The 25,171-nt window shown below is 47.1% G+C and overlaps 8 protein-coding genes across 8 annotated transcripts; 4 read left to right on the plus strand and 4 right to left on the minus strand.

Moving 5' to 3' along the window:
* Window positions 1-3,181: 3,181 nt before the first annotated feature.
* BJ212DRAFT_1366614 (uncharacterized protein) lies at window positions 3,182-3,931 on the plus strand. The gene has a single exon (XM_041336108.1). It carries the CDS (start codon window positions 3,274-3,276, stop codon window positions 3,922-3,924), a length of 651 nt encoding a protein of 216 aa, XP_041191457.1. The 5' UTR covers window positions 3,182-3,273; the 3' UTR covers window positions 3,925-3,931.
* Window positions 3,932-4,142: 211 nt separating this feature from the next.
* Window positions 4,143-5,857, plus strand: BJ212DRAFT_1366619 (Lactonase, 7-bladed beta-propeller-domain-containing protein). Its single transcript, XM_041336109.1, has 5 exons — window positions 4,143-4,674; window positions 4,736-4,886; window positions 4,940-5,107; window positions 5,175-5,286; window positions 5,334-5,857. The coding sequence occupies exons 1-5, from the start codon at window positions 4,517-4,519 to the stop codon at window positions 5,828-5,830; spliced, it is 1,086 nt and encodes a 361-aa protein (XP_041191458.1). The 5' UTR covers window positions 4,143-4,516; the 3' UTR covers window positions 5,831-5,857.
* Window positions 5,858-7,177, minus strand: BJ212DRAFT_1366621 (Sucrase/ferredoxin-like-domain-containing protein). The gene is made up of 3 exons (XM_041336110.1): window positions 6,265-7,177; window positions 6,171-6,209; window positions 5,858-6,106 (listed from the first exon to the last, which is right to left on the minus strand). The coding sequence occupies exons 1-3, from the start codon at window positions 6,846-6,848 to the stop codon at window positions 5,935-5,937; spliced, it is 795 nt and encodes a 264-aa protein (XP_041191459.1). The 5' UTR covers window positions 6,849-7,177; the 3' UTR covers window positions 5,858-5,934.
* On the minus strand, window positions 7,172-10,261 carry BJ212DRAFT_1578325 (uncharacterized protein). The gene is made up of 16 exons (XM_041342215.1): window positions 10,088-10,261; window positions 9,735-10,031; window positions 9,609-9,665; window positions 9,286-9,546; window positions 9,176-9,229; window positions 9,055-9,127; window positions 8,743-9,007; window positions 8,660-8,684; window positions 8,470-8,558; window positions 8,320-8,403; window positions 8,218-8,259; window positions 8,139-8,159; window positions 7,849-8,093; window positions 7,635-7,796; window positions 7,489-7,580; window positions 7,172-7,435 (listed from the first exon to the last, which is right to left on the minus strand). The coding sequence occupies exons 2-16, from the start codon at window positions 9,809-9,811 to the stop codon at window positions 7,267-7,269; spliced, it is 1,716 nt and encodes a 571-aa protein (XP_041191460.1). The 5' UTR covers window positions 9,812-10,031; window positions 10,088-10,261; the 3' UTR covers window positions 7,172-7,266.
* Window positions 10,010-12,015, plus strand: BJ212DRAFT_1366653 (uncharacterized protein). Its single transcript, XM_041336111.1, has 9 exons — window positions 10,010-10,261; window positions 10,318-10,412; window positions 10,466-10,698; window positions 10,752-10,767; window positions 10,817-10,848; window positions 10,899-10,923; window positions 10,980-11,070; window positions 11,129-11,237; window positions 11,289-12,015. The coding sequence occupies exons 1-9, from the start codon at window positions 10,169-10,171 to the stop codon at window positions 11,663-11,665; spliced, it is 1,071 nt and encodes a 356-aa protein (XP_041191461.1). The 5' UTR covers window positions 10,010-10,168; the 3' UTR covers window positions 11,666-12,015.
* A 1,069-nt stretch (window positions 12,016-13,084) lies between these two features.
* Window positions 13,085-14,269, minus strand: BJ212DRAFT_1482596 (kinase-like domain-containing protein; the record flags this gene model as incomplete). Its single annotated transcript, XM_041340444.1, has 8 exons — window positions 13,085-13,285; window positions 13,337-13,465; window positions 13,517-13,554; window positions 13,606-13,636; window positions 13,690-13,875; window positions 13,934-13,996; window positions 14,030-14,165; window positions 14,226-14,269. 8 exons carry the CDS (start codon window positions 14,267-14,269, stop codon window positions 13,085-13,087), a joined length of 828 nt encoding a protein of 275 aa, XP_041191462.1.
* A 1,857-nt stretch (window positions 14,270-16,126) lies between these two features.
* Window positions 16,127-16,643, minus strand: BJ212DRAFT_406818 (uncharacterized protein). Its single transcript, XM_041343127.1, has one exon. The coding sequence runs from the start codon at window positions 16,540-16,542 to the stop codon at window positions 16,273-16,275; it is 270 nt and encodes an 89-aa protein (XP_041191463.1). The 5' UTR covers window positions 16,543-16,643; the 3' UTR covers window positions 16,127-16,272.
* A 5,707-nt stretch (window positions 16,644-22,350) lies between these two features.
* Window positions 22,351-23,687, plus strand: BJ212DRAFT_1482598 (uncharacterized protein; the record flags this gene model as incomplete). The annotated part of the gene is made up of 8 exons (XM_041340445.1): window positions 22,351-22,433; window positions 22,483-22,715; window positions 22,773-22,788; window positions 22,836-22,867; window positions 22,918-22,942; window positions 23,000-23,090; window positions 23,152-23,260; window positions 23,311-23,687. The coding sequence occupies 8 exons, from the start codon at window positions 22,351-22,353 to the stop codon at window positions 23,685-23,687; spliced, it is 966 nt and encodes a 321-aa protein (XP_041191464.1).
* Between the last annotated feature and the right edge of the window lie 1,484 nt (window positions 23,688-25,171).

Consider the following 25,171-nt stretch of genomic DNA (forward strand, 5'->3'; position numbering starts at 1 on the left):
CCTACTGAAACACTGATGTTTGCCATTACTGTGATAATGCTGGAGGCAATCATGAAAGCCAACAAAACTACAATGAGAAAGACAAGCATCTTTTTGGATCATTGATACATGGCATGTATCTGAACCATGATGATGGCTTGCATAATACTTTAGTCAAGTCAGTATCAGTAAGGTACCACAGGTAAGCTCACCACCCAGCATAGCATTGACAACAACAGGCATCCATACTGATATGAAGTAGAAGATAAGGCCTGAAAACCCAGGTTACTGGTGTGCATTGATGGACTAGATGCTTCAAATTATTAAGGTGAGAGCTAAAGTAGCACAAGCCTCAGTCTATGGTCAAAGAGACTTTATTCCTAATGTACAAACCTAAAGTAGTGTGAGCCTAATGGGTGTGCTAATGAGTACTTTGTATGTAGGAATGAGAGCAGTATACACACCTCAGTCTATGGTTGAAGAGACTGAGGTGCAACAATAGTATCTAGCTGTCTTAAGTAGTGAGGAAGAAGGAAAATAATCATAACTAGGTGAGTGGCATGCAATGACAGGCATGACAGATGTGATATTAGAGTGGTACCAGCTCGGGTGCTCTGACAGATCACCTCTCAACACAAATGAACTTATAGCTGCTGCAGTTGTGTTTAACATGACAAGGTGGCTGAAAATATCACTCACTTCTGTTTAGGAGCATAGTTATTAACCGAATAGGAATAGGAGGCATTGGTGCAGAACACCCACTACATCTGTTATTGAGAATGGGAGATAATCTACATGCCACCAATTAGTCAAAGAAACAAACATAGCACGTTTGGGAGGGTACATACCTATTATGTTGATCCTAATTGTGAGGTATAGCTTGTCAATCCAGTGCAGTGTCAACTGGTTAGACTTGCAAACTTACACAGAATATAGTATTCCAATGTAGTGCACCTGCATATGTTGAAGTCAACTCAGTGCAACATATCAGCTGCATTCATAGCATAATGTACACATATATAAAGAATGGTTATGAAGGACCAGGCATGCATCTACTCCAAGTCATTATTCAATTTGCTTCTGATATAGGACCCTGCTTACCCAGACCAGTTCAAGCTGTAAAAGCATCCTTAGCAAGATACAGTAGCTGCACCAATGACATCAACTTACCTCTTGTCTGAATGTTAATGCTTGAATACCATATAAATATTAAGGATACCCTCAGAAAGTATTATTTCACCCACCCCAATTGTACACCACTGCAGCAGAAGATACAACTGCAAAACCAGTCAGTGATAGTGAGACGTCACCATCCCCATCCCACTTGCTCTCTACAGACCTACAGTATAATTGAGAATAATAGAAGCACTGATAAATAGCAACCATGCAGGATCATTTGAGACTGAGGTCATATCTGGATGGGGCATATGGAGTTTGTGCAGACATACCACTGCCATGCAGTGCTTGTATAGTAATCCATCTGGATATCAGTTCCTTGAGTGAGAATCTTGGTTAATCGCAAGAACTTTGGATGAAACAATTAGATCTAATGGGGAAGCAGTTTCATTTAAATGAAACATGCTAAGTGTTTCAAACTTGAAATCAGTTGGCAGAGCAAATGATGTTCCAAATCCAATACTGTTCTGCACATTTCACACCAGTGGTTGTCTGGTCATTATTAACTTAACATAATATCTACGAAAGTGGCTGAGTATGTGCTTTTTGTCTTCATATATGCCAGATTATGCACATAGCTCCCATATTTACAAGTTGTCTCATCCTCATAGGGTGGCATGTCTAAAACAGCCAGCAGGAATGGTGGACTGGTGGGGATACACCTCACACCAGGGCATTCACAAACCCAGGGATGCGAAAGGGGGCACTGGGGGTCCCCTAGACTAGATAGTATTGTCCTCCTTAGAGTGTAACTCTCCATAGGACACTAAAATTGAATCACAAAAAACCTAACATAATCTAACTCCAGAGTTCATCGGAGAACAGACTGACTGGTAACATCAAGAGGTATTTAAATTCAGACAGCTAGGAACAGCTAAGTCAATGATGTCTTTGATACCAAAGCATATTGACCATTATTCTGTTGCACTGTCCAATCATAATGTAGCAATGTACCACAATTTAATTCTCACAGGACTATGCTGAGGATGATTCATCAAGATTGGATCAAAAAAGGATGTTCAAAAGTAGGGTTACATGTAGCAGATGTGCACACCCAAATGCACAGTGAGGCTGTGGGCATCTACCAACTGGACACTAGTAGTGCCTAGAACTCTCCAGTGGAATATGCCAAAGGTATTACAACTGCTAGCTCTTGACTAGCTTGATGTCACATAGGTTGCACCAATTATGCAGAGTTTCATCATCATACAAGGTTTTGGGGGTGGAGATGGTGTGCTGAAGGATGGAATGGAATAAGCCAAATATGTTGGGGAGGGCTTAGCCTGGAATGACTGATCACTGCAGGGGGAGGGAGACCTCTCTACATTGATCAGAACATCACCTCCAACATGATCGATCAGTGAGATGATGCCACCCAAGTGCTTGCAGTGCTTTTGGTAAGTGCGCTAAGTGCAGTTCTTGTTGATGCAGGTGCTCTTACAGCCAACAACAGCACATGCATGGTGTGCTGACACTGGAAGTTGGACAGTACCTGAAGGAATCAGATTGATAGTTCATTTGCATGAACACAACGAGCGATGGTGAGCAGTGCCCAGGGCATTGTGCCACTCTGTGACTGAAATTAAAGTTTGATAGTTCATATGAACACCATGAACGACAACAAGCAACACCCAGGGCATTGTGTTGCTGTGGCCAAAATTAGGTCTCCATGAAAAACTACCCACAGAGTTAATGATGAGTTTTTAACTCACCTCCACCTTTGAAGGGTTTTTGACCAGTTTTTGACACACTCAAAAAATGTGTTTTTTCAGGTCATTTTGACATTTTTTCACTATGGTAATGCAAATGCCCACTGTACAGGCCCTTATAATGTGCTGCCAAGTCAAGCTCCACCATGGCTCTGCATTGATGGCCTATCAAATCACCCTAAGATTGCTCGATCAGCACGTTACTACTCTATCGCCCTCCTCCCACCATTTTGATGCGGTGAAGGATGCTACATCATCTTTTGCAATGGATGCATTCTCATGTGGTGTTCATCGTGGCTCTTTCCCAGCTGCTGTGGAACTGGTGGAGCAAGGCCATGCAGTATTCTGGACCCAGTTTGCACGCTTCAGCACACCACTGGATGAACTTTCTGCATCAGGTAATGCCGGCATGACATTGGTGGCAGAGCAGCTCAGCTTCCACCTTCATCACATGTTCAATGAGTCTACTGAAGACAAGTCCCCACAAATCCATCAACTAACCATTCAATGGGACAATGTGGTCTCACCCATCTGCCTGCTACCCGATTTTTGCTGGTTTCTCCTACCTCCGCTATTTTCTGACCTCCAGAAGGCAGCAAAAGGTGGTCCTGTTGTTATCCTCAATGCAAGCAAGTACAGCTGTGATGCCTTGTTCATCACAAGTGCCCAAGATTCCATCCACATCCCACTTGGTAAGATCATCCGATCCCATTGGCAGAACCTGGAGTTTGCATTCTTATCAGCTTGCCACACTACTGTTGGTGATGAGTCCAGCCCCAATGAAGCCATCCATCTCGCTGCAGCAATGCAATTCTCCAGATTTCATGGTGTGATAGGATCCATGTGGTCTATCAATGATGGGGTTGCACACCAATCACATAGTACCTTGAGATCTTCAAATGCAGCCTGGACTGCTAGCCAAAACTTGTATACATCGGCAGAGGTAGAGAATTTGATAGGCTATATTCCCAGGATCATGTACATATATATTTTAGTTTTTGACAAGTTTTTGACACCCCAATATCAACCCCAAGTTATCGACTCATTAAAAACACGTTAAAAACCTGTCAAAAACTCCAACATCAAAAACTCGGTAGTTTTTCACGGAGCCCTAGCCAAAATCAAAGTTCTTACATAAAATAAATTCTGGATAGCGTTCTGGATAGCCAAATTAGGACAGGACGGTACGGACGGGACGGTCGGTCCTTCCCAAATTTCCGGTATATACGTGATTTCCTTTTTGGTCATGCGTGTGAATTTTTTTTTGCCAAGTACTGACATTACTTTCTCAAACAGCTTCAAGTGTCACTAGTACTCACACGTTTGTGCAACACTGTCAATGCGCATGATGCATGCATAGACGGACTGGTCACGAGTCTATGATGCATGATCGATGGTCAACATGTCTCTTAAGCTTGTCCGACAGCAGGCCGCGCTACACACCTATTTCTGCTTCACAGAGCAAGTCATGCGCTACCTTTTCGTTCGCAACGTGATCAGTGAATCTGCAGGAGCGTATGGCTACCCTCCACGACATAATTCTTTTGATGACAAAATTTGTCGAGACGGATATAAAAGCCTGGTCGTGAAGGCCGGTGACCGGTAATCGTTGAGGTTCTCGCTAGTTTTCGCTTTTCTTGTTACCAATACCCATGGTGAATTTTACTATCCTCGCAGGAGGGTACACTTCCTACATCGCCTCGTATATGTTCAATAGCGAGACGAACAATTTGACATACTTGAACCAGTATATCACTGGCGGCAATCCATCGTGGATAATCTCACACCCTACGAACAAGAGTATTCTTTAGTCCGTGTCCTCTTGTGTTAGTATCTGCGCGCATCCGCTAATGGTTTTGTTGATCACGTAGTGCAACCAACGAGAACGTCCCCGTAGGCGCATTACAATCATTCACGGTCGGACCTGAAGGAGCACTCACCCTTGTCGATACTGCATACTCTGGAGGAAGTGGCCCGCCGTATTGCGGCGGTCTCTCCACGGGTCAGGTAGCCATAGCCAATGTACGCCGTGATTTTTTTCTTTTCTTTTCAAGTTAATGCTGAATTTATATCAGTACGGCTCCGGAACTGCGCGGGTAATCCCCACGACCACAGATCCGTTGCAGTTCTCCACCAATGACAGCACCATTGTGACATTCCCTGTCCCAACCACTGGAACGCAGGGCGTGTCCGAACCGCATATGGCATACCAATACGGCGAGGAGCTCTTGATCCCCGACAAGGTACGTTTTGCGACCTTTCATTTGTGATTTGTGGCTTTTTCACTCACCTCGAGCGGCTGTTTTAAAGGGCAACGACAAAATCTGGCGTCTCGGCCAGAACGGGTCACCAGGTAACTTCTCGGTTCACGGTCAAATCGCGCAGCCAATCGGCAGCGGCCCACGGCACATCCAGATTTACGGTGAGCACATCTCCTTTCTCTTTCTCTCTCGCTAAGCCAGCACACAGAGAACCAGCTCTACACAATCCACGAGCTCGCAAGTACCCTGATACTCCAAGACTTTCCCGCATACCCCAACTTCTCCACTCCCCTCATCTCCAACGTTTCCACTGTCCCGAATTATCAACCTGCAGGCTCCAGCTTTGCAGCTGCCGAAGTCCTTATCCCACTTCCAACAGCCGAGTTCCCGACCCCTTACATCTACACCTCGAACCGCAACACTGGTGTACAGGACCCACGTGGGGATACGATCGCCATTTTCGAGAACGTGGATAACCAGCTGGTCCTGAAGAACCAGGTATACACGGGCTTGAACCAGATTCGCGGCATGATGCATGGGCAGCAAGCCGGCGAGGGAGGCGATGCATATATTGTAGCTGCCGGGTTTGCGGGCACTGCGGGCGTCAAGGTGTTCAAGCGAACGGAGGGAGGCGTGAATTTGGAGGAGGTTGCAGTGAATACAGAGCTTCCGACGCGGACGAGCTTCGTATGGTTAAAACAATAGAGGATTACACTCAGTATCAATCCAGACAGTCTGCTGTCTAATATAGAATATGCATGCATGTCTCTAGGTGTGATACTGGTACTATGGTATGTGTACTCTATGGATCATGAGTAAGTTCGCTGCAAGAGCTGGATCTGCTCGTCCTTGCTTAACCCCATGCGACCTCTCCAATGACGAGGACAAATAGGTATTTCGTCAGTGTTGCGCGGGCGTGCTGGTAATGCCAGAATAGCATCTAGAATCTCTGGAACATCCTCGGGCTCTACTTCACCTAACCTGTAGAATTAACATCAAATAAGTGCATGCGCGATAACACATAATTAGCAGGCGTCAAACATACCATTCTCCGTGCGGGTACACAAGAAGATTTGCTGCATATCTAGGATTGTGCATGAGTGATCAGGCCTGGTGGAGAGGATGCGACGTGTGCATACTTGTGACCTCCGACATGTGCCACTTCTGCAAGCTTAATGCAGGTACTGGGATCACTCGGATCGGCATCTCTGCGCTTCCGGAGCTCATCCCTTACAGCCTGGGCAACTGCTCCCCCAATGTCTCCGCACCGACAATCTCGCGCACCATGAGTACAGACATATAAATGCACATCATCTAAATTCGAGGACGTAGCACCAGAGACACCCTCAACATGCATCCTCAACTGTTCTTCCACCTCCTCAATATTGTCCATGGACACAGTAGCCTCAAGCTTTCCCAGCGGATGCGCAAACGCTGTCAAATGATATTCCTGCTTGTCTTCCTCCCCAGGTGGTCGTGCACGGATAGATTGTTGGTCCTCAGACCACGCAAAATTTACAGACCCGCCCCATTTAGCGGTGCGTAGAAGGAGTGCGCGCTGGACGGGGGTTGCGTACTTGGCGGGATACTCGCTGGGCGGCTGTGGGGTATGCAGGAAGATGTAGCACTGGTGCGGAGGGGCTGTGCCAACGAGCTCTGATGTAGGTCTGGCAGTGGTGGTTAGCGACCGCACGAGCGTTCTGAGCGCACGGAAAGCTGGCATATTGGAGGACCGAATTATGAAATGATTCACGGAACTGCGGGAAGCAGCAAGCGCGGTTCGTGATCATACACGTGACCGGCGCGTTTGGAAGTTCCTCCGGATCATCAATTCCACGATAGTCAAAAGTTCAGAAGGGCTGTGATTTCAAGTGGCGGGGCCCTCAAACTTGATAACCCGATTGGCTACTTCATTCCGTTGAAAGGACTTCCGAGATCTCAATGTCACCCTGATGGCTTTATTTGTGTTGCATGTTCGCAGCATTTAACTTTTATCTCGCAAACTTTACCTTTTCGACATGAGTATGTTATCGGTGTGTAATTATTGGTGTGTTACATATCTTGCCATGATCCATGACCTAAATTTTTCAGCAACCACGTCGGCAATATTTCATAGCATTTGTTTCAAGTCAATATACAACCTATGTCGTAGATTCCTCATCTTCCGGAGAGATCTGATGTCTCCCTATCCACACTACCAAAGCCACGAAGCAGACGGCAAGTGATCCAGCAAAACCTACGAGACCACGCGTCCATCGACCTTCAGTTTCGAAGATCAAATCGCCAAAGCCCGCAGCAAAACATAGTAGGCTATCGCGAAGGTTCAGCAACAAAGTTTTTCATGCGGTAACATGAATCCTTACGCCCACATCAACAGTCCATATGGCAAGCCATACGTTATGGATAGCGCTTCCGTGCCAAAGGAAGTCTGTGATACGTATGTCAGAAGTGTGACCTGTTCTCTGGGTCAGTCCTTGACAGAACGATGGTATTTAATTGGTTCTCGTACAGCTCGCTCGCAATCCTTCTTTTGGTTTTGACGAACCAGTAGAAGTACGAGGAGGACGACTGCAATACTGCAAGCCACTGATAGATAGCTTAGCAATTTGGCGGTGTCTTGTACAGATGGAATTGCAAGAAAAGCCACGTTGGCATTGAGAATAACTGTCGCCTAGAGAAATTCGTAAGTATTGCTGACTCTACATGTTCTAATAAAGATTCACTGAGAGCGCCAATCCAGCCCATTCATCATTAAGTTTCCCGATGAATTGATTCCAGAGGACGCGATTAATGATCCTATCAACCCATATCTTTTTTAGATCTTCTTGGTGGGTATGAGGGGCGCCAAAGAGCAGAAGAGAGGTAATAATGAACAAGAGCGACCGATGACTATGATCCTTGTAGATTGTCTGGTCGGAATCCAGTCTTGCACCTGGCTGTCCACAGAAATTGAAAAACTTTGCTTTGACTATTGCAATATTAGCGAAAGCTGGTAGAGTCTTTTGTTACGCACTGAACTCGGACATGAATCGAGCTGAAAGAAGATGATTTAACATACTCCGGGAAGCACAACGTTCAGGATACAAACACACCCACAACACATCTCGTGTGCGTAAATTCTCCTTCGAGGGTTCCTGTCATAAAAAACATCAGTCATCTGGATTGTGTTCCCAAACCTTTACCAGAACTAGTACCTTCGATCTCCTTAACGAGGTCCAGCATCTTCTCCAGCTCGTCCCTCTCAAACGGAGCGACAGATGTCACAGACGTGATGGTCACTGAGGTTCACAAACATCAACTTCTCGCTCGCGATCGAGGAGATGCAATGTGATATCGGGAATCACCTGCTGCAGCATGCATAATCATTTGTTTTAATTCCTCAAGAACATTCGGCGTCACTCGATTTTCATGTGGAAACAGTTCACAATGAGCCCTTGAAGTTGTTTGAGTCGTCATCAAATCCACATGAGCGGCTGACACGATGTCAGAGACTGACCCTAGTCACGCAAAACAATAAACATACCTGGACCTCACCAGTACTGGGCTTCAATAGCGTATTCTAAAATTGTGCATGTTAACATACAGAAAGATACGGGAGATAGTCAGAAGTCACACACTGATATGACCCATGTTCCTCACTCGCCTGATGTTCTCGAACAAGGATTCTGCGTCAAAACGTTCTAGCCAGAAGATGCACCGCGTGTCCTGTTCGACGAAATAGTAGCCGCAGGTGTGCTCATCAATATCCTCAACGACCAATTCCGTCTTGCTAGTGATATCTATGTTTGGGTTGGTTTGTGCGTCGTTATATAGCTTATCTGCGAATGCCTCGATCGCACTGAGGGTTGACGGTTTTGACAAGTCAGCATCAGTATATATCCGCTGCCGCTTTCGTTAATGATTGTGTGGAGTGTCGAATCTGAACCTACACAAGTGCTCTCGTAGTAATACAAGGCACCTTCAGGGTGCGCAAGTGGTTTCCATCGACTAGAGGGCGGTTTGCTTGGCGTCGTCAGCTCACAATAGTCCAGCCGCAGAAGAAGCACATACTCCTCGAACACCTTGTTCCCCGGCTCAATAAACACGCGGTCCTTCGTTTGGGGTCTAGGCCGTGATTAAGAATCGAAAAAGGAGGCCGATAGCGCCTCATACCGACTTACATTGTCCGCTTCCTCTTGTATCGATCTATATCAGATGCTGGAATAGGCTTCGCCTTGCGTGTCGATGTAGAAGGAGATATTGTGCATGACGATACAGATATGCCAGAACTTGAAGGGTTAATGTTGCTGCTCGGTGCGGTGCATGCACCGCTTGCTGTAGCGACTGGAGTCGCACTAGCAGAAGGTACCGGAGATGAAGGTGGTGACTTCTGTGGGGTTGGTGAGCCTCCAGGACTGCTGACTGTAATATGAGGTGCTGTTCTGATAACGAGTGACTACCTTAGCATCTTGCTGCTTTAGAGTATTGACGGGGTAAGACATACTGTGGCAGCGTGGAAAGAGGATGGCTTGTTGGCAAAGTTGTGGAAGACCCTTGAGGCCTTAATCGCAGGCGAAGATGGACATGATTGAATTAGTACAAAGAATAGAGCACCACATTGCAGACGAACCGGCGTGCCCAAATGTAGTTCAAAACCGTGCTTAGCCCACCTCCGGCACGGCTTCGTAAATTCGACTGAGAAGACATTGAAGTCAATCAGTATTCAAGGGGATGCTGAAGGTTTCCCAGCCTAAAGCTGAAGCGCCGGACAGCCTCTAAACGCTCCAACCACGTGTAGTCATGTACTGTGATTGCACATTCATCGTGCGCGTGTTGCTGCATTGATGCAACCCTCCTGACTACTGGTGATCCGCTGGGTACTGCCATCAGCGTGAAACCTGAAGAATAACATCGGAGTCGCAGGAGGCTACTCGGTGACTCGGTTGCCCAGCTGGCCATGTCAAAAAATTCAAACTGACGAACCAACAAGAGGATTTTCCGATACCTCGGAGTTGCTTTGGAATTTAGTTTGCTGCTGCTGTAGCCTTACAGTACTAGCATGCAATGCGCACTGCGTGGCACAACTGTGCAATCAGTGACAAAGCATTTGCCATCGGCCATCATCCCGACCGCCACGTCACGTATATAAACAGCCAAGTGCTTGAGTTCGCTCGACATCTACCTCCTGTTGTTTATTTATTTATTCATCTCAGATTCTCAGCACCATGGGTTTCTTCTCAAAGTCATTCGACCCAGTCACTGACCTCCCGGACTTGTCTGGTAAAGTCATCCTGATCACAGGCGGGAAGTGAGTAGTAATTATATCACAGATTCGGATTGTTATTCACAGCTGCTTTGTAGCGCAGGTATCGGCTACTCAACTGTGAAGCACCTGGCACGTCGTGGTGCCAAGGTGTACATGGCTGCGCGCAACCAAAGCAAGGCGGAGGAGGCGATCACGCAACTGAAAGCAGAGGGGTTGGGCCCTGGAAGCGGTGATGTTATCTGGTTGGAACTTGATTTGAAGGACCCTCGGAATGCGAAGAAAGCAGCAGAGAGATTTATGAAGCTCGAGAAGAGATTGGATGTTCTGAGTCAGTATATCTTTTTGTTCGTTCATGATTTTGGCATGCTGAATGGATCACAGTTCACAACGCTGCGGTGTAAGCTGATCAGCTCGCGTAGGTGTGCTTGATACTGAATCCCCTATAGGTTACTTGAGAATTACAGCATGACTCCGGATGGTAAGCTTTGGTCTTGCACTGTAAAGATCTGTACTTACACAATACCCCAGGAGTTCAGGAGATAGTGATGGTTAAGTGCGCCTTCTGGCAGAAAAAAACATGTACCGAGCACTTACCTATGTTCATTCCAGCGTAATAAGTCATATCGTCCTGACACGCACTCTTCAACCGCTGCTGGACCAGACAGCAGCAGAACCTAATTCAGACGTCCGCATAGTCGTCGTATGTAATGCTTTACCGCATGCGTCCCGAAAACTCACACTTCCATATTACTACTCAGGTCGGTTCAGAAGCCCACCGGTTCGTATCAGGGGAAACTCATTTCCGGAACCTTGATGATCTTAACAATGAGCTCAAGAGTTCGCTTTCCCCTACCTTCGCGCGGTATTGTACGTCGGTCGTCCCTTGGTATCTTCTGTCTTACAAATTTTCTTCACAAGGCATGACGAAACTCATGAATATGCTCTACGCTTTTGAACTTCAACGACACCTCGCCGCTGTTGGCTCTCCCATCACCGTCATCGCCGCTCACCCTGGAGCAGTCAACACCTTTTCCGATAAACCGCCCCTATCCAACTTCAAGTTCATCGTCAAGCCCATCGTGTCCCTCTTCTTTTTACGTCCAGACCAGGGTGCATATAACTCGGCGTTTGCAGCTGCGTCGGAGGAAGTGACTAGGCAGCGCGAGAAGTACAAAGGCGCGTATTTAACGCCAGTAGGTAAGCTAACGGAGCCGACGAAGGTGGCAAAGGATGAGGGGCTTACAAAGGAACTTTGGGATACCGTGGATAAGTTTTTGGAGGAGAAGGGGATTTAAGGGAAGTTTTGTTCTATTGATGCATGACGGATAGCAGTGCCTCCAAGAGGTGTTGAATGGACAAAACGTCGATACTAGATTATGATGGAACAATTATCCCTGTTGATATGTTATTATGTACATTTGCATGGCGCTGGTGCCTATCTGGCTTTTCCTTTTCTTCTGTCTAGTACATCACTGCATCGTGTCTTACACCTTACTGTATGTCATTCCTACATAATCATTTTATTAGCCCTTAGTCTGTGTTGCAATTAGCATCGAAGGTCGAGTGAGTACGCAACGATGCGATTATTCGACAAGTCAAGGAGGTATTTCCGCCTGAGTTTGAGTCAGCACAGTGCCCAGCTGTGAGTTGCAGCAATGGCCCCTGTACTTCATAACCCGAGTCACGAAAACTGAGATGGCGGCCGAGACCTGATTCAAACCGAGCATATGGTGATAGGAAAGCTGCTAGGTTGCATAAGACAGCAAGATGTCTTCAGATCATGGTAGATGGCACGCGAAGGACATTATACATATCTATGGATAAACCAGAGCGTGTGCCCACAACCTTTCTTCCCTGGAGATGAAAATTCCAAACGATGCATTCAAGCATGCGAAATTTAATGATTCCGGACAGTGTTGTCAGTGAACGAAAGGTCTGCTAATAGTATAATTAGCCTACATGAATGTGAAATAGACTTTCCCAAGTTGTCTAGCGTTAGAAGCATTCACTGTCTGGTTTACAACGTACCTGCTGGTGGTTCGCATGCTTTGGAGGCCAAAAGGGGTCGTATGAAGTTAACAGGAAGCTTCAAGTTGTACAGCTGAATTCTACGGCATGAATGAAGATGTTCAGTAACCAAGAAAATACTGCCAACGATAGCGCCACGGGCAGAGCTCGCGATGGGCCACCTCGGATATGGTATGCGTCAGTCTGTATCACAGGTGACGAAATCGCACTCGAAAAAAACTGAACATGCTAACATGTATTATGGTCATGCTGATCATCAGTTGGTCCAAGCCCTATTGTATTTGATGAGCTGATTTTGGAGACATAGTAAGAGCCTCGTTACCCTTCCAAATCATGGTATTGCCGATTGCCTAGATAGTCTCTGGTCAGACAGCAAGTCGCCAACGAAAGAATACCTCTAGCACTATTACATTGTCTTAACCATTATCATTCCCACTGGCCACGGGGGCAGCCCCCACTGCATCATGTCTAAAAGAAGGGGGGCCGGGGTCCTTGTATACATAGATAAAATGAAATCATCAGTTGGAACGCCGTCACGTCGACGGCAACACTAAACAAACAGATACGTGGAAGAGCGTATGATTGACGGTACGGAAAGAGAGAGATAAGATATATACAGGATATGTGCGTCTGTGCGTCTATGACGTAGTGGTAAGCGTCAGGCTTAGCATCAGTTCTCTGATCGTTCAACTAGCGCAGTGATATGATCCTAGAAAGCTCGTGACATCAACAGCAGAGGGGCGACGTCCTACATCACTCCAGCATTTCTCAATGAAATCCCAGAAAGAATCTGCGTCGTGCGGACTCGATGGTCTTGTAGGCTTCTTCGGGACAGTGTCTTGATGGTCGTTTCGCACATCTGCATTGGGTGATTGACCTGTCATAACCTACGGGATCTTAGTCACAAACCAATGCAACTACTAGGGAACGCCTCGAACCTGAAGCGCGATGCATCCGAAGGAATAAATATCGCTAGCTGGCTGTGGAGGAGTCGATGACTCTTCGTCCTTGAGGATTCCATCGTATGCTACGTAGGCATTGTGATCCGAATCTATCAGAATGTCGTTCTGCGTTCCAGATCAGAGCTAGAAGGCGAGTATCAGACAACTAGTACGTACAGCAGTAAGGTTGCCGTGGACGATGCCCTTCGAGTGGACTGCAATGGCGTTACTCATTGTTTTCATAAACTATTGAAGATTTCACATACGGTAGCTGATGGCTGCAGCGACTTGCCGCAACTAAGGTTCCAATGAATACCATAATGTACGAGCGCTTCTGAGAAACAACTCACGATCCGGAGCTTTTTTTCGATGGTCAATTCTGTGAAATGGTGTTCAAGATATGTGGTGAGCGAGCCGTTGTGCATCCAGGGGAAAACCATCGCTGGAAGTAGCCCAAATTCGTAACTGAAACCGAGCAGAGGCAAAAGATTTTCGTGATGCAGTTGCTTCCGTGCATGATAGTCGGCCAAGAGTCTCTGCGAAGCCGTGGTTTGAGCAAGCGTATCACATGCAAAGGAGAAGCCGAGAACGTACTCGAGTAAGTCTGACCCTGGGATCGTCGTTTGTGATATCGATTCTTATGGATTTGACTGCTACCTGTCATGGATTCAGATTGCTGGACATCCATACGTGTAGCATGCTTGCCTCCAGGTCTTCACAGTCACGGTCCCATTGGCGGAATCTGCATTTCCACACATCCCCAAAACTGCCATGTGCTATTGGATGAGTGGACTCCTTGACTACGCGTCCCGTAAGGTCTTCTAAGCTGCATGAGAAGTCGCATGAGGAAGTGCGTTGTCCCAGGGTACCATGATCATGGATTTACCGCTTTTCGTGGTCTAGCTCACTACCACCGGTGGTAGCTACCATGATAGATGGGCGGCTTCCCCACAACGACTTCCTCCCGACCTTCTCTAACCAACACCCGCAGTAGGATAAGAAAGGCAAAATCATTTTAGATTAGTAGACTCGTGCGTCGTGATCTTTTAACGAGGCAGGCCTGCACTGCTAGTACCAAATAGTGACATGCAGAAACAATGAGACAATAAAACGTGCATGAGCCTACACAGCATCACTCGAGCGCCCCGGCCTATCATATGCTGTAGTCACCGTTGTGGTGTGGCAGTCAACGGAGAACTAGTGAAATTCCATGGTCATAACCAGGAATTGAAACGTCCTGTTCAGGGTCCAGCGTGGCTATTGTAATGTGTGGACCAAATTCCATTGATTGGAATGGGCGATGCCGTTTGCAGGCCAAAATTACCTTGCGGAGCAAGGTCTATGAATGCGGCGTGACCTGTGGTGGTAAACATCACAAAATATACACGTGATCATCGCGAACCGTCTGACACCAGACACACCAAAATGAATTAGACTGCGTTATTGCTGATTCTGCACAGAATTACATTATGGCGAATGAGATAATGGTACAAAGTATCTTCAAGAACGATCCTCCCGAACAATAATTACACTACTTTTTTAAAATCCATCCGGCAAACTCATTTCATCACTGGCCCTCACACATATGCCATGCTATGAACGGCCCGAGGTTCGATAACAGCGCGAACAATTAACCTCGAGGTTGTTTCAACCACGCTGATGCAAAGCACACAGCATATGCGAGGATGGTATGTGCTCCAATATCCAGAGCATACGAGAGCGCGAATGCGTCCAAATTGATTTATACCTGAAACCTGTCCAAGATATGAAAAAATGCATAGTGACAAAGACTACTCGCCTGAATATGAACCACGACTCCAATTGATCGTCTGACCTGCGATTCTACAAATGTAGCTGCTTGCCGTCATTTCTGTATGAAAGTCAACAGCCTGGCGCATTCCGCAATTAGATACGAGCAAATGACTAACTCAGATTATGTCATCACAACAGGTGTCACGGACTTCATTCACAGCGGACAATACGACGAACGAACGACATAACCATTATCAAAAATGCGGCAAAAGAGAACACAGAAGGTCCGTAAGTTAATTGTCAGACAAACAGCCCAAGCACCAATTTCTTAACTGACCATTCGAGGAATTTTGAGAGCAGCATCTCTCAACCGTTCTGCTAACAGAAGTGTATCTGCATACACCACTGTAGTATCTAAGTCGCGTGCCATTTTCTGAGCGATTCCTCAGTAATAAATTAGGGTAAAAGACGCCAACATATAACTAACTGATGTACGATTAAACTCTGCTGGATCTGCATAACTGATCTGCAGATGGTAGGAGAGTCTGTATAAATCATTCGAGACCCGCTAGACTCAAAGGCTTCTTGGACAGCGGCCGCAGTCTGAATGAAGATATGAGGAGTGCCGCGAGATTGGTGTTCGACTGATGAGACACTCATCAACGATAAATAATGCACATAACGAATTAAACATACTAAATATAAAAGCACATTCGGCGTTGGAAGTCTTCAGCAATTCGAACACGCTAAGCTGCATCGTAGACCCCTTCGACACCCTTTGGAAGATCTTCGTATAGAAGACGAAAGAATGCGAGAACTGGTAGAAGACGCCGAGAGACGTTTTAATGAAGGTGAATATGGACCCATATGAAAGTTTACAGCCTTTTGTATCATGCTCAGAATGTTGTGCGTCTGAACGGCGAGTAATCAAAGATATTTGACCCTGCTGATATTGTGGGCAAGTCAAATTAAGCGAAAGAGCTCCGCAAGGTAAAAAGTCGGCAACGCCGACCCCTAGTTCACACAACAGCAGTGTTTAAATTTCAAAGTCCGACCGACCCATAAGTAGGGTATGTACTTGGAGCTCTATTGAGTTCACTGGCACAGGCGCGAAAAGAAACGTAGCAAGAAATTCATGTCCATCGAGGAGCTCACCCAAGCACCATTGACCTCTTCTTGTGCTACAACAACACCGCCAAAGGCTCGGCATGGTCAATGTAAGTCTCGGTGAATACAGATGAGATGGTTCCGTTGTCGTCGTCGTCTTGGAAGAGCGTGCCCCCTAGGCAATAACTCACGTTTACATCAAGGCTATCGAGGGTGCGGGGTCGACCTGTACAAACTGATGTTCTCACAACTTCGCCGGTCACCCGATCCAGGAGAGTACATATAATAGCGGTGAGTATTCTTGTTGCAACCTTGATGGAGGTGTGGAGGTGAATGGGGTTCATACTAGGTTGACTATGGAAAAACTAGGCAGGTCAATGGAGTGAAGCAGCATAGAAATGCACAATACACCTACCTCTGCAAGCCTAGAGAAAGACGCCCACAATCCCTCTAAAATCCATCTCGACTGTGCTCCACACTATCGGTATCTAGTAAGATATCGAAGCTCGTTCCAAGCACCACACTCCTTCGAGCTTTTGAAGATTATCAGAGCGGCGCAACTGCAGTCGTAATTTTTCCCGATAGACGATATATGGTGACAGACTTGTATGACAAGACATTCGGCTGTGGGACTTGAAGGTAGGTGTTATGTTGAAGAAGATGGAAAGGCATTGCAGTGAGGTGCGAGCATTGGTGGTGTGGAGATAGTGAGGATACTCCGAGCCTGTACCACGAAATTCGGTTGAATCTGGTGCACACATAGACCTTGAAAGTCAGCAGAATGAAGAAATGATATTGAAGTAAGCTGTATGGAAGTGTTCGAAGGGGTGACATGGTGATATGCTGAAGTAGTGGAAGCTTTGAAGAGAATAGATGTATGCACTGGGGCACTGGGAGGGTATATTGTCGAGGACAGCGGGTATGACAATAGGGTGCATTCTTGCCGCATTGGTAATGGAGGTGTGGCTTCATGTCCTGGGCGTCTGTGCGGTGAAAACGAGGCTGGTCAACGCAGCGAAGCAGCATAAAACGCACAATACACGCACCTCTGCAACTCAAAGAAAGATACAATCCCTCCAAAATTCACCTCGACCCCACCCAACGCCATCAACCTCCAGTAAGATGTCCAAGCTCATTCCAATCACTGCACCCCTGCGAGAGCTAGAAGGCCATGAAAAAGCCGTAAATGCAGTTGCAGTATTCCCCGATCAAAGACGAATGGTGACAGGCTCGGACGACAAGACGCTTCGGGTGTGGGACTTGAAGACGGGTGTTGTGTTGAAGAAGATGGAAGGGCATCGCGGTGGGGTGCGGGCATTGGCTGTCTCACAAGATGGGCAATTGATAGCAAGCGGTGACAGAGACGGAGAGGTCATTGCCTGGCACGGAGAAACTGGGGAATCGCTCACCCAACCCATCAAAGCCCACTCCCGTTATATCACCTCGCTGGATTTTTCTCCTGATGGAACAGTGCTGGCCACTGGTTCATGGGACACAACGGTAAAACTATGGAACACCACAACTTGGGAGCAAGAAGGAGATCCAATTATGTGTGGTGGATATGTCCTCTGCGTGCGGTATTCGCCGTCTGGAGAACTTCTTGCCATCGCAACATCCAGCAATATCCAAATTTACAATCCAGGTACAAGGAAATGTGTCTCATCCTTCAGGAGTCATACATCATGGAACAAGTCGCTCGCATGGACGCCCAATGGCGCACGCCTTCTCACAGGCGGCGATTCTGACGATCCTACCATACACGAATGGGATGCAACAACCTGGCAGCGGGCCGGTGAACCCTGGACGGGCCACACTGGCTTTATCCATACCATCGCCGTTAATCCTGCTGGCACACTCGTCGCCTCCGCATCTGATGACCATCATGTCCGTCTCTGGCGGCTCTCGGATCGACGAACCATTGCCATCTTCAAGCACTCATCCTTGATGACATGCGTCACTTTCTCCATGGATGGCAAGCATATCCTCAGCGGAGATGCTAAGATGATCTCAGAGTGGGCAGTACCTCGGGGTATTCATCCAAAGGCATGTTTCCGTCCTTGACTCAGAACCGCAATCTGAGCATGTTTCGTACAGATCCTAGCCATCACGACACCCCGCGATGCGTGCATAGATGGAGACTTGTCTACCGCAGAGGAACTACTCACGCAGGATATCAACACCGATGCGAACAACCATACTTCCTACGCCCATCGCTCACTTGTTATGTCCCGAAAGCATGATTGGGACCGTGCCCTTCAGGACGCAATCAAGGTGAGATTCACTGACCCATCATGACCCCCATACAAAGGCTAACTCGACGCTGACAAAGTCCATCAGCATCCAGCCCTCATTGACTGGCTATATCTCCAAAGGCATTGCCCTCCGCGGATCAGACCATGTCCGGGATGCAAGGGCAGCATTTGATGTTGCATTCATGTACACCGACCAAGATTCAGAAACCATTTATTTCCTACTCTTGGTCAAGGTATGTTACAGTTGCCTCACATACTCTCCGCTTTATCATGTATTGCAGGCCATCGCCCTCTTCAATGCAGATCAACATGATGAGGCAAACCTACTCATCAAAGAACTAGCTGCTGGTTGTCCGAATGCCGATATTCTCGCTTGTCGTGTCGTGCAAGTAAGTATCATCCACGCTTGGTCACTAAACACTAATCTTTGCATCCTCGCACATTAGGCGCATCTAGGTGTTCAACTAGGAATCAAAGCCTTGGATGGCGCACGTCACAGCGAAGCCGCCGACCACTTCACTGCCGCTATCAACTCTGGCGCCTTCTCATCGAAACTCGTTCATGAAATATACGAGGACTTCGTCGTGGTGCGTTAAGATGATGCATATATAATGATTTTCATATTTGAGTATCTTGTCCAGCTCTTTGGCTGGGATTTGAAGTCCTTGTGGCAAAAGGCACACCAGAAACGGTGTGATGCACTCCTTTGGGCAGGCAAACTTCAAGATGCCGTGAAATCATACCGAGACATGATGGACAATATCGATGAAACAACGAATGCCAGTTGCCTTGAATGGTCCAACGGCAAGTCTGGGGTTCGTAATGTCGCGCAGGCTACAATCCTCATTTCAATTCCACTTAGCTTTCACGGAAGAATGCAGCGCGCTCCTTCTTACCAACGGAGATACCGCCCTCGCTGCAAGCGATTATGACAGGGCTATTGACCTCTACTCGGCAGTGATTGACCTGGGTTCTGCATCTGATGCCGCCTTTGCAAAGCGCAGCAAGGCGAGGTTGGGAAAAATGCTATGGCTGGAAGCATTTCTCGATGCGGACAATGTGCGGTGGCATTTATCGTTGTTAACCTATACTCATTGTGGTGACACATAGGTCACCGAACTCAACCCCTCATCTTATCTCGGATACAATTTGAAGCACGCAGCGCTTCATGGTGCACAACGCTACGATGAAGCGATACAGGCCTTCCAAATCATGCTCTCAAAATTAGATTGTGCCCCTGACAATGAGACACGAAGTAAGCCCCAAAGAACTCATGCGTCAATATACTTTAAATTTTTCTGCAGAGTTGCGCCAGCAGTATCTCAGTCCATCTGAAGCTGACCATGCTATTCGAAAGGTCATTGATGCTCAACTTGAAAATGCTCCACCGCGTGTACTCGACACCACTACCGGTCTCTTATGCAATCAAGAGGCGCAGATAAGCACCTTCAAATCGAGCATAGAATACAAGGAGCTTGTATCATCAACTATCACGCATCGCGATATCCAAATGAAGCGCGTGGAAGATGTGGTGATGACATACTTCCAATATGTCATGCTATCACACAGGTGGGAAGGAAAGGAACCATTACTACAGAATATCCAAGGCAGGGCCGTCTACGAGTTTGATCCGGTTGGCGGCATCACGAAGTTGCAGTGCTTCTGCAAAACTGTTCATGATTTGGGGTATCGCTGGGCATGGAGTGATACTTGCTGTATTGACAAGAACATCGATGTTGAGCTCCAAGCATCAGTCAAGTCCATGTTCCTCTGGTACCGCCACTCCACGCTCACAATCGTATACCTCTCGGATGTTCCGCCTTCATCAAAGTCTGGCACACTGGCAAAGAGTGCATGGAACACTCGCGGATGGACGGTTCAGGAATTTCTCGCTCCCAATGTCATTCTATTTTATCAGAAGGATTGGACTCTTTATCTCAATGATCGCACTCCCAACCACAAGTATTCTGTCGCGATCATGCAGGAGTTGGAGCAAGCGACGGGCATAGATCGACGGACCATCGTGGCCTTCCGTCCCGGGATGAAAGATGCCCGAGAGAAACTTCAGTGGGCGTCGACACGTATCACCACGTTGCAAGAAGATATTGCATACTCGTTATTCGGCGTCTTTGGCGTCCGCCTACGTGTTGATTATGGCGAGAAGAAGCAGAACGCGCTCGGGCGGCTCCTGCAGGAAATCGTCGCTCAGTCGGGCGATATTACTGCCCTGGACTGGATCGGAAAGTCGTCAGAGTTCAATAGCTGTCTACCAGCCGACATCACTTCATATGAAGCTCCACCATGCAAGTTGCCATGTCTGTCCGAAGAAGAGATTCAGGCATCGGTCTCCTCGTTGCGAGGTGTTGTAGCTCCAGAGTCGGCTTCGGGATTGTATCAGACGCTTGACTACCTGGGCGCTCCCCGTTTCGCGCACCACCGGTTGTATCTACCTTGTATCGTGTTCCCAGTCACAGAAACCAGGCGGAAGCCAGGTCGAGACCAGGACACATATACATATGAACTCAAATCGGACGGGCTTCACGACCTGCAGATCACCACGGAAGACAAGTTGATCCCGTTCTCGCCAGCAAGGCCACTGCCTGCCTGGCAGATAATCTTGCTTGCTCGTCCATGGAGTCGCGATCTCCTGGAGTTGCATGACCCTGCAGACGATACACAGAGCGTGGAAGATTGGTCCGTACCCGAATCTCTGTCACACGTTCCACTCCCTGCACAAACTGAGCTGATTTATTCGGACTCTCACTCACGAGCATTGCGATTGATTGTTCGTCTTGGACAACCTTTTGGTGCATTTTTACTAGCGCGGCAGCGCGACGGGGGATTCAAGAGGGTCGCATCGGATCGTGATATCATTGCACAGGTTGGAAACATGGCTTCCATTAGCTACATGATGGACATTAGGACACTAGAGGTGCTATAGCTGTATAGATTCTTTTTAACTTTTCTGAGAGGTTTTCATTTGTATTTTATCAATAAAAGCTCAGATCCATTCACCTAGGTGACATAACATTCCGTTTGCCTTCCCCCCTCTTCGCACAAACGACACGTCAGCGTGAACCTCAAAGATTAAACGTATCCTACCCACAAAGACCTCCACTAACGTGGGAGTCGCTGGGGGTACATTTTAAGGGCCAACTTGGCGCATGTCGTTATAATAGGGTACGATAATCTTTTACATAATGGGCATTATACCAAGGCAAGTGTAAGGCCTTACGTCGAACGTAGCCCTGGCACCACGGCACCAAATTTGTAGCCTTTCGATGCCTTGTAAGCTCTTGTTAGGCACTTTGAATGGCGCTAACTAAACCTGTAATCCGGCAGCATTATAATGGCCCTTCTGACACAATGTTGTGCATGCATGCGTGTGAGCGATGCTGCATTGGTGCGACGGTTGACCGTCCTGGCTCCTGGTGATCCGTTCGGTATTGCCATCAGCGTGAACCTTTGAACTTTTGAACGCCATCCGTTGCCTGAAGAGTATCATCGTAGAAGCTCATTTGGTGACTCGGTCGCTTTTCTGGTCAAGTCAAACAATTAAAGCTGTCATATTCCTGCAGGCTGCAACTCTCGAGTCCCGACAGACTGACAACCTCCCGTAATTTTGCAGACGATTTCAAGTTGAAGAAGGAAAACGATCGTCCTTTTCAAGCTGACGGACCAATTACTAAGAGCATTTTCCGATATCTCGGAGTTGCTTAGTCCGCTGCCGTTGTAGCATTACAGTATCCAAGTGCGCACTATGCGTATTATGTGAACCAGTGACAAAGAATTTCCAGGCATGTCGACCGCCCTGTATATAATTTATAAACAGCTAAGTACTCGACATCCACCTCCTGTTGTTTCTCCCCTTTTCTTGTTGCATTTATTCATCTCAGCACTATGGGTTTCTTCTCAAAGTCATTCGATCCAGTCACTGACCTCCCAGACTTGTCTGATAAAGTCATCCTTATCACAGGCGGAAAGTGAGTATGTCACAGATGACCCGGATTGTTATTCACAGCTGCTTTGTAGCGCAGGTATCGGCTACTCAACTGTGAAGCACCTGGCACGTCGTGGTGCCAAGGTGTACATGGCCGCGCGTAACCAAAGCAAGGCGGAGGAGGCGATCACGCAACTGAAAGCAGAGGGGTTGGGTCCTGGAAACGGTGATATTATCTGGTTGGAACTTGATTTAAAGGACCCTCGGAATGCGAAGAAAGCAGCAGAGAGATTTATGAAGCAGGAGAAGAGATTGGATGTTCTGAGTCAGTTATCATATGTTTTTGTTCGTTCGTGATTTCGGCATGCTGAATGAATCACAGTTCACAATGCTGCGGTGTAAGCAGTCCAGCTAGCATGGGTGATTGATACTGAATGCCCTATAGGTTGCTTGAGAATTATACCCTGACACCGGATGGTAAGCTCTGGTCTCACTCCGTAAAGATCTGCGTTTACACAACATCTTAGGAGTTGAGGAGAAAGTGATGGTTAAGTAGGTCCTCTGGCAAAAATATATATACCAAGTACTCAACTTAGATATTCATTCCAGCGTAATCAGTCATATCGTCCTAACACGCACCCTTCAACCCCTGCTGGACCAGACAGCAGCAGAGCCAAATTCAGACGTCCGCATAGTCGTCGTATGTGAATCTACTTCACCGCACGCGTCCTGAAAACTCACAGTTGTATACTACCATCCAGGTCGCTTCCGATGGTCACCGGTTCGTATCAGGGAGACCTCGTTTCCGTAACCTTGATGACCTTAACAACGAACTCAAGAGTTCGCTTCACCCCGACTTTGCGCGGTATTGTACGTCAGCACCCATTGGTATCTTCTGTCTCACAGATTTTCTTCACAAGGCATGACGAAACTCATGAATATACTCTACGCTTTTGAACTTCAACGACAACTCGCTGCTGTTGGTTCTCCTATCACCGTCATCGCCGTTCACCCTGGAGCAGTCAACACCTTCTCCGATAGACCGGCTTTATCCAACTTCAAGTTCATCATCAAGCCCATCGTGTCCCTCTTCTTTTTACGTCCAGACCAGGGTGCATATAACTCGGCGTTTGCGGCTGCATCGGAAGAAGTGTCCAAGCAGCGCGAGAAGTACAAAGGCACGTATTTAACGCCGGTAGGCAAGCTTACAGAGCCGACCAAGGTTGCAAAGGATGAGGAGCTTGCAAAGGAGCTTTGGGATACTGTGGATAAATTTTTGAAGGAGAGGGGGATTTGATGGAAGTTTTATTTTATTGATGAGCTGAGATTGATGCATGACGGACAGCCGTACGTGTTGGATGGAACGATTATCTCTGTTGATGCGTTATCATGTACATTTGCGTGGCGCTGGTGCCCATCCAGGTTGTGCGCTTTTCCTTTCCTCTTCTTCTGTTTAGTACATCATTAATTGCATCGTGTCTTATATCTTACTGTATGTTCCTACACAATCAACTTATTGGCCCTTAGTCTGTGTTGGAGTTAATGTCGAAGGTCAAGTGGGTACACAACGATGTAATTATTTGACAAGTCAAGGATTTATTCCCGCCTAAATTTTAGTCACTACAGCGCCCACCCGTGCAAGTTGCAGCAAAAGCCCCTGTACTTTATAGTCTGAGTTAGCCAAACTCAGACGGTTGATCTCTAGAAAATGCAGATCAAGAGCGGAAGTAACCAAGACCTGATTCAAAACGAGCACATGGTGATAGGAAAGATAGGAAAGCTGCGTTGCTAGGCTGAGTAAAACGGCAATAGCTCTTCAGATCATGGTAGATAGCACGAAGGACCGTATCCATCTTGGGTGAACCAGAGCGTGTTCCCACAACCCATCTTCCCTGGAGAAAACTATGATCAAAATTTCAAATGACGCATTCAAGCATGCGAAGTTGGACGATTCCGCAATGTTGTCAGTGAACGAAGTGTATCCCCAAGGTTTGCTATAATTAGCTTACATGGATGTGAAATAGACATAGACTTATATCCGCTGTCCAGCGCAGATTAGGAGCATTCGCTGTCTCGTTTACAACTCCGAGAACATACCTGTTGGTAGTTCGCACGCTCTGGAGGTTACATAGGGTTGTAACCTGTTGTGACGTGAAGAAGTCCAAGAAAACGCTGCCAACGATAGCGCTGATAAGGTCAACGGGCGGATCTCGCGACGGGCCACCTCGGAGAGGGTATGCGTAAATCCGCATCACAGGTGACGAAATTACACTCGAAAAACCTGAACATGCTGTATCATATGGTCATGTTGATTATCAGTTGGTTCGTCGCCGAAAACAGGCGAGGCTCTCCCTGCGGCCAGGGGAACTACTCTGACAAGACTTAGCAGTAATAGCATAGCGAAACGGCCAAGTCCATGTGTTTTTTCAGTACTGCATTTGATAAGCTGATTTTGGAGACATAATAGCCTTGCTAGCTAAATTCAAAAACCATATGTGGTATACAGTTGCCTAAATAGTCTCCGGTCAGATGATCTGCAAACCGCCAATAAAAGAATACCTCTAGCACTATTACGCTCTCTTAACCATTATCATCGCCAATGGCCATTCAATGTCTACTTCATCATGTCCTTCCACAGCTCTCCCCATCCTCCCGTTCAGCACCCTCCATGAGATCCTTCCAGAACCGCACTGCAACATCTCCACGCGGGTTTTCCGCATCCGCGGGGTTGCGCTGACGGAACGTGTGCAACGAGCTCCACGTATTAAGATAAGATAACAG

This window comes from Suillus subaureus (assembly GCF_016647635.1).
Source record: "Suillus subaureus strain MN1 chromosome Unknown BJ212scaffold_23, whole genome shotgun sequence".
Lineage (NCBI taxonomy): Eukaryota > Fungi > Basidiomycota > Agaricomycetes > Boletales > Suillaceae > Suillus > Suillus subaureus.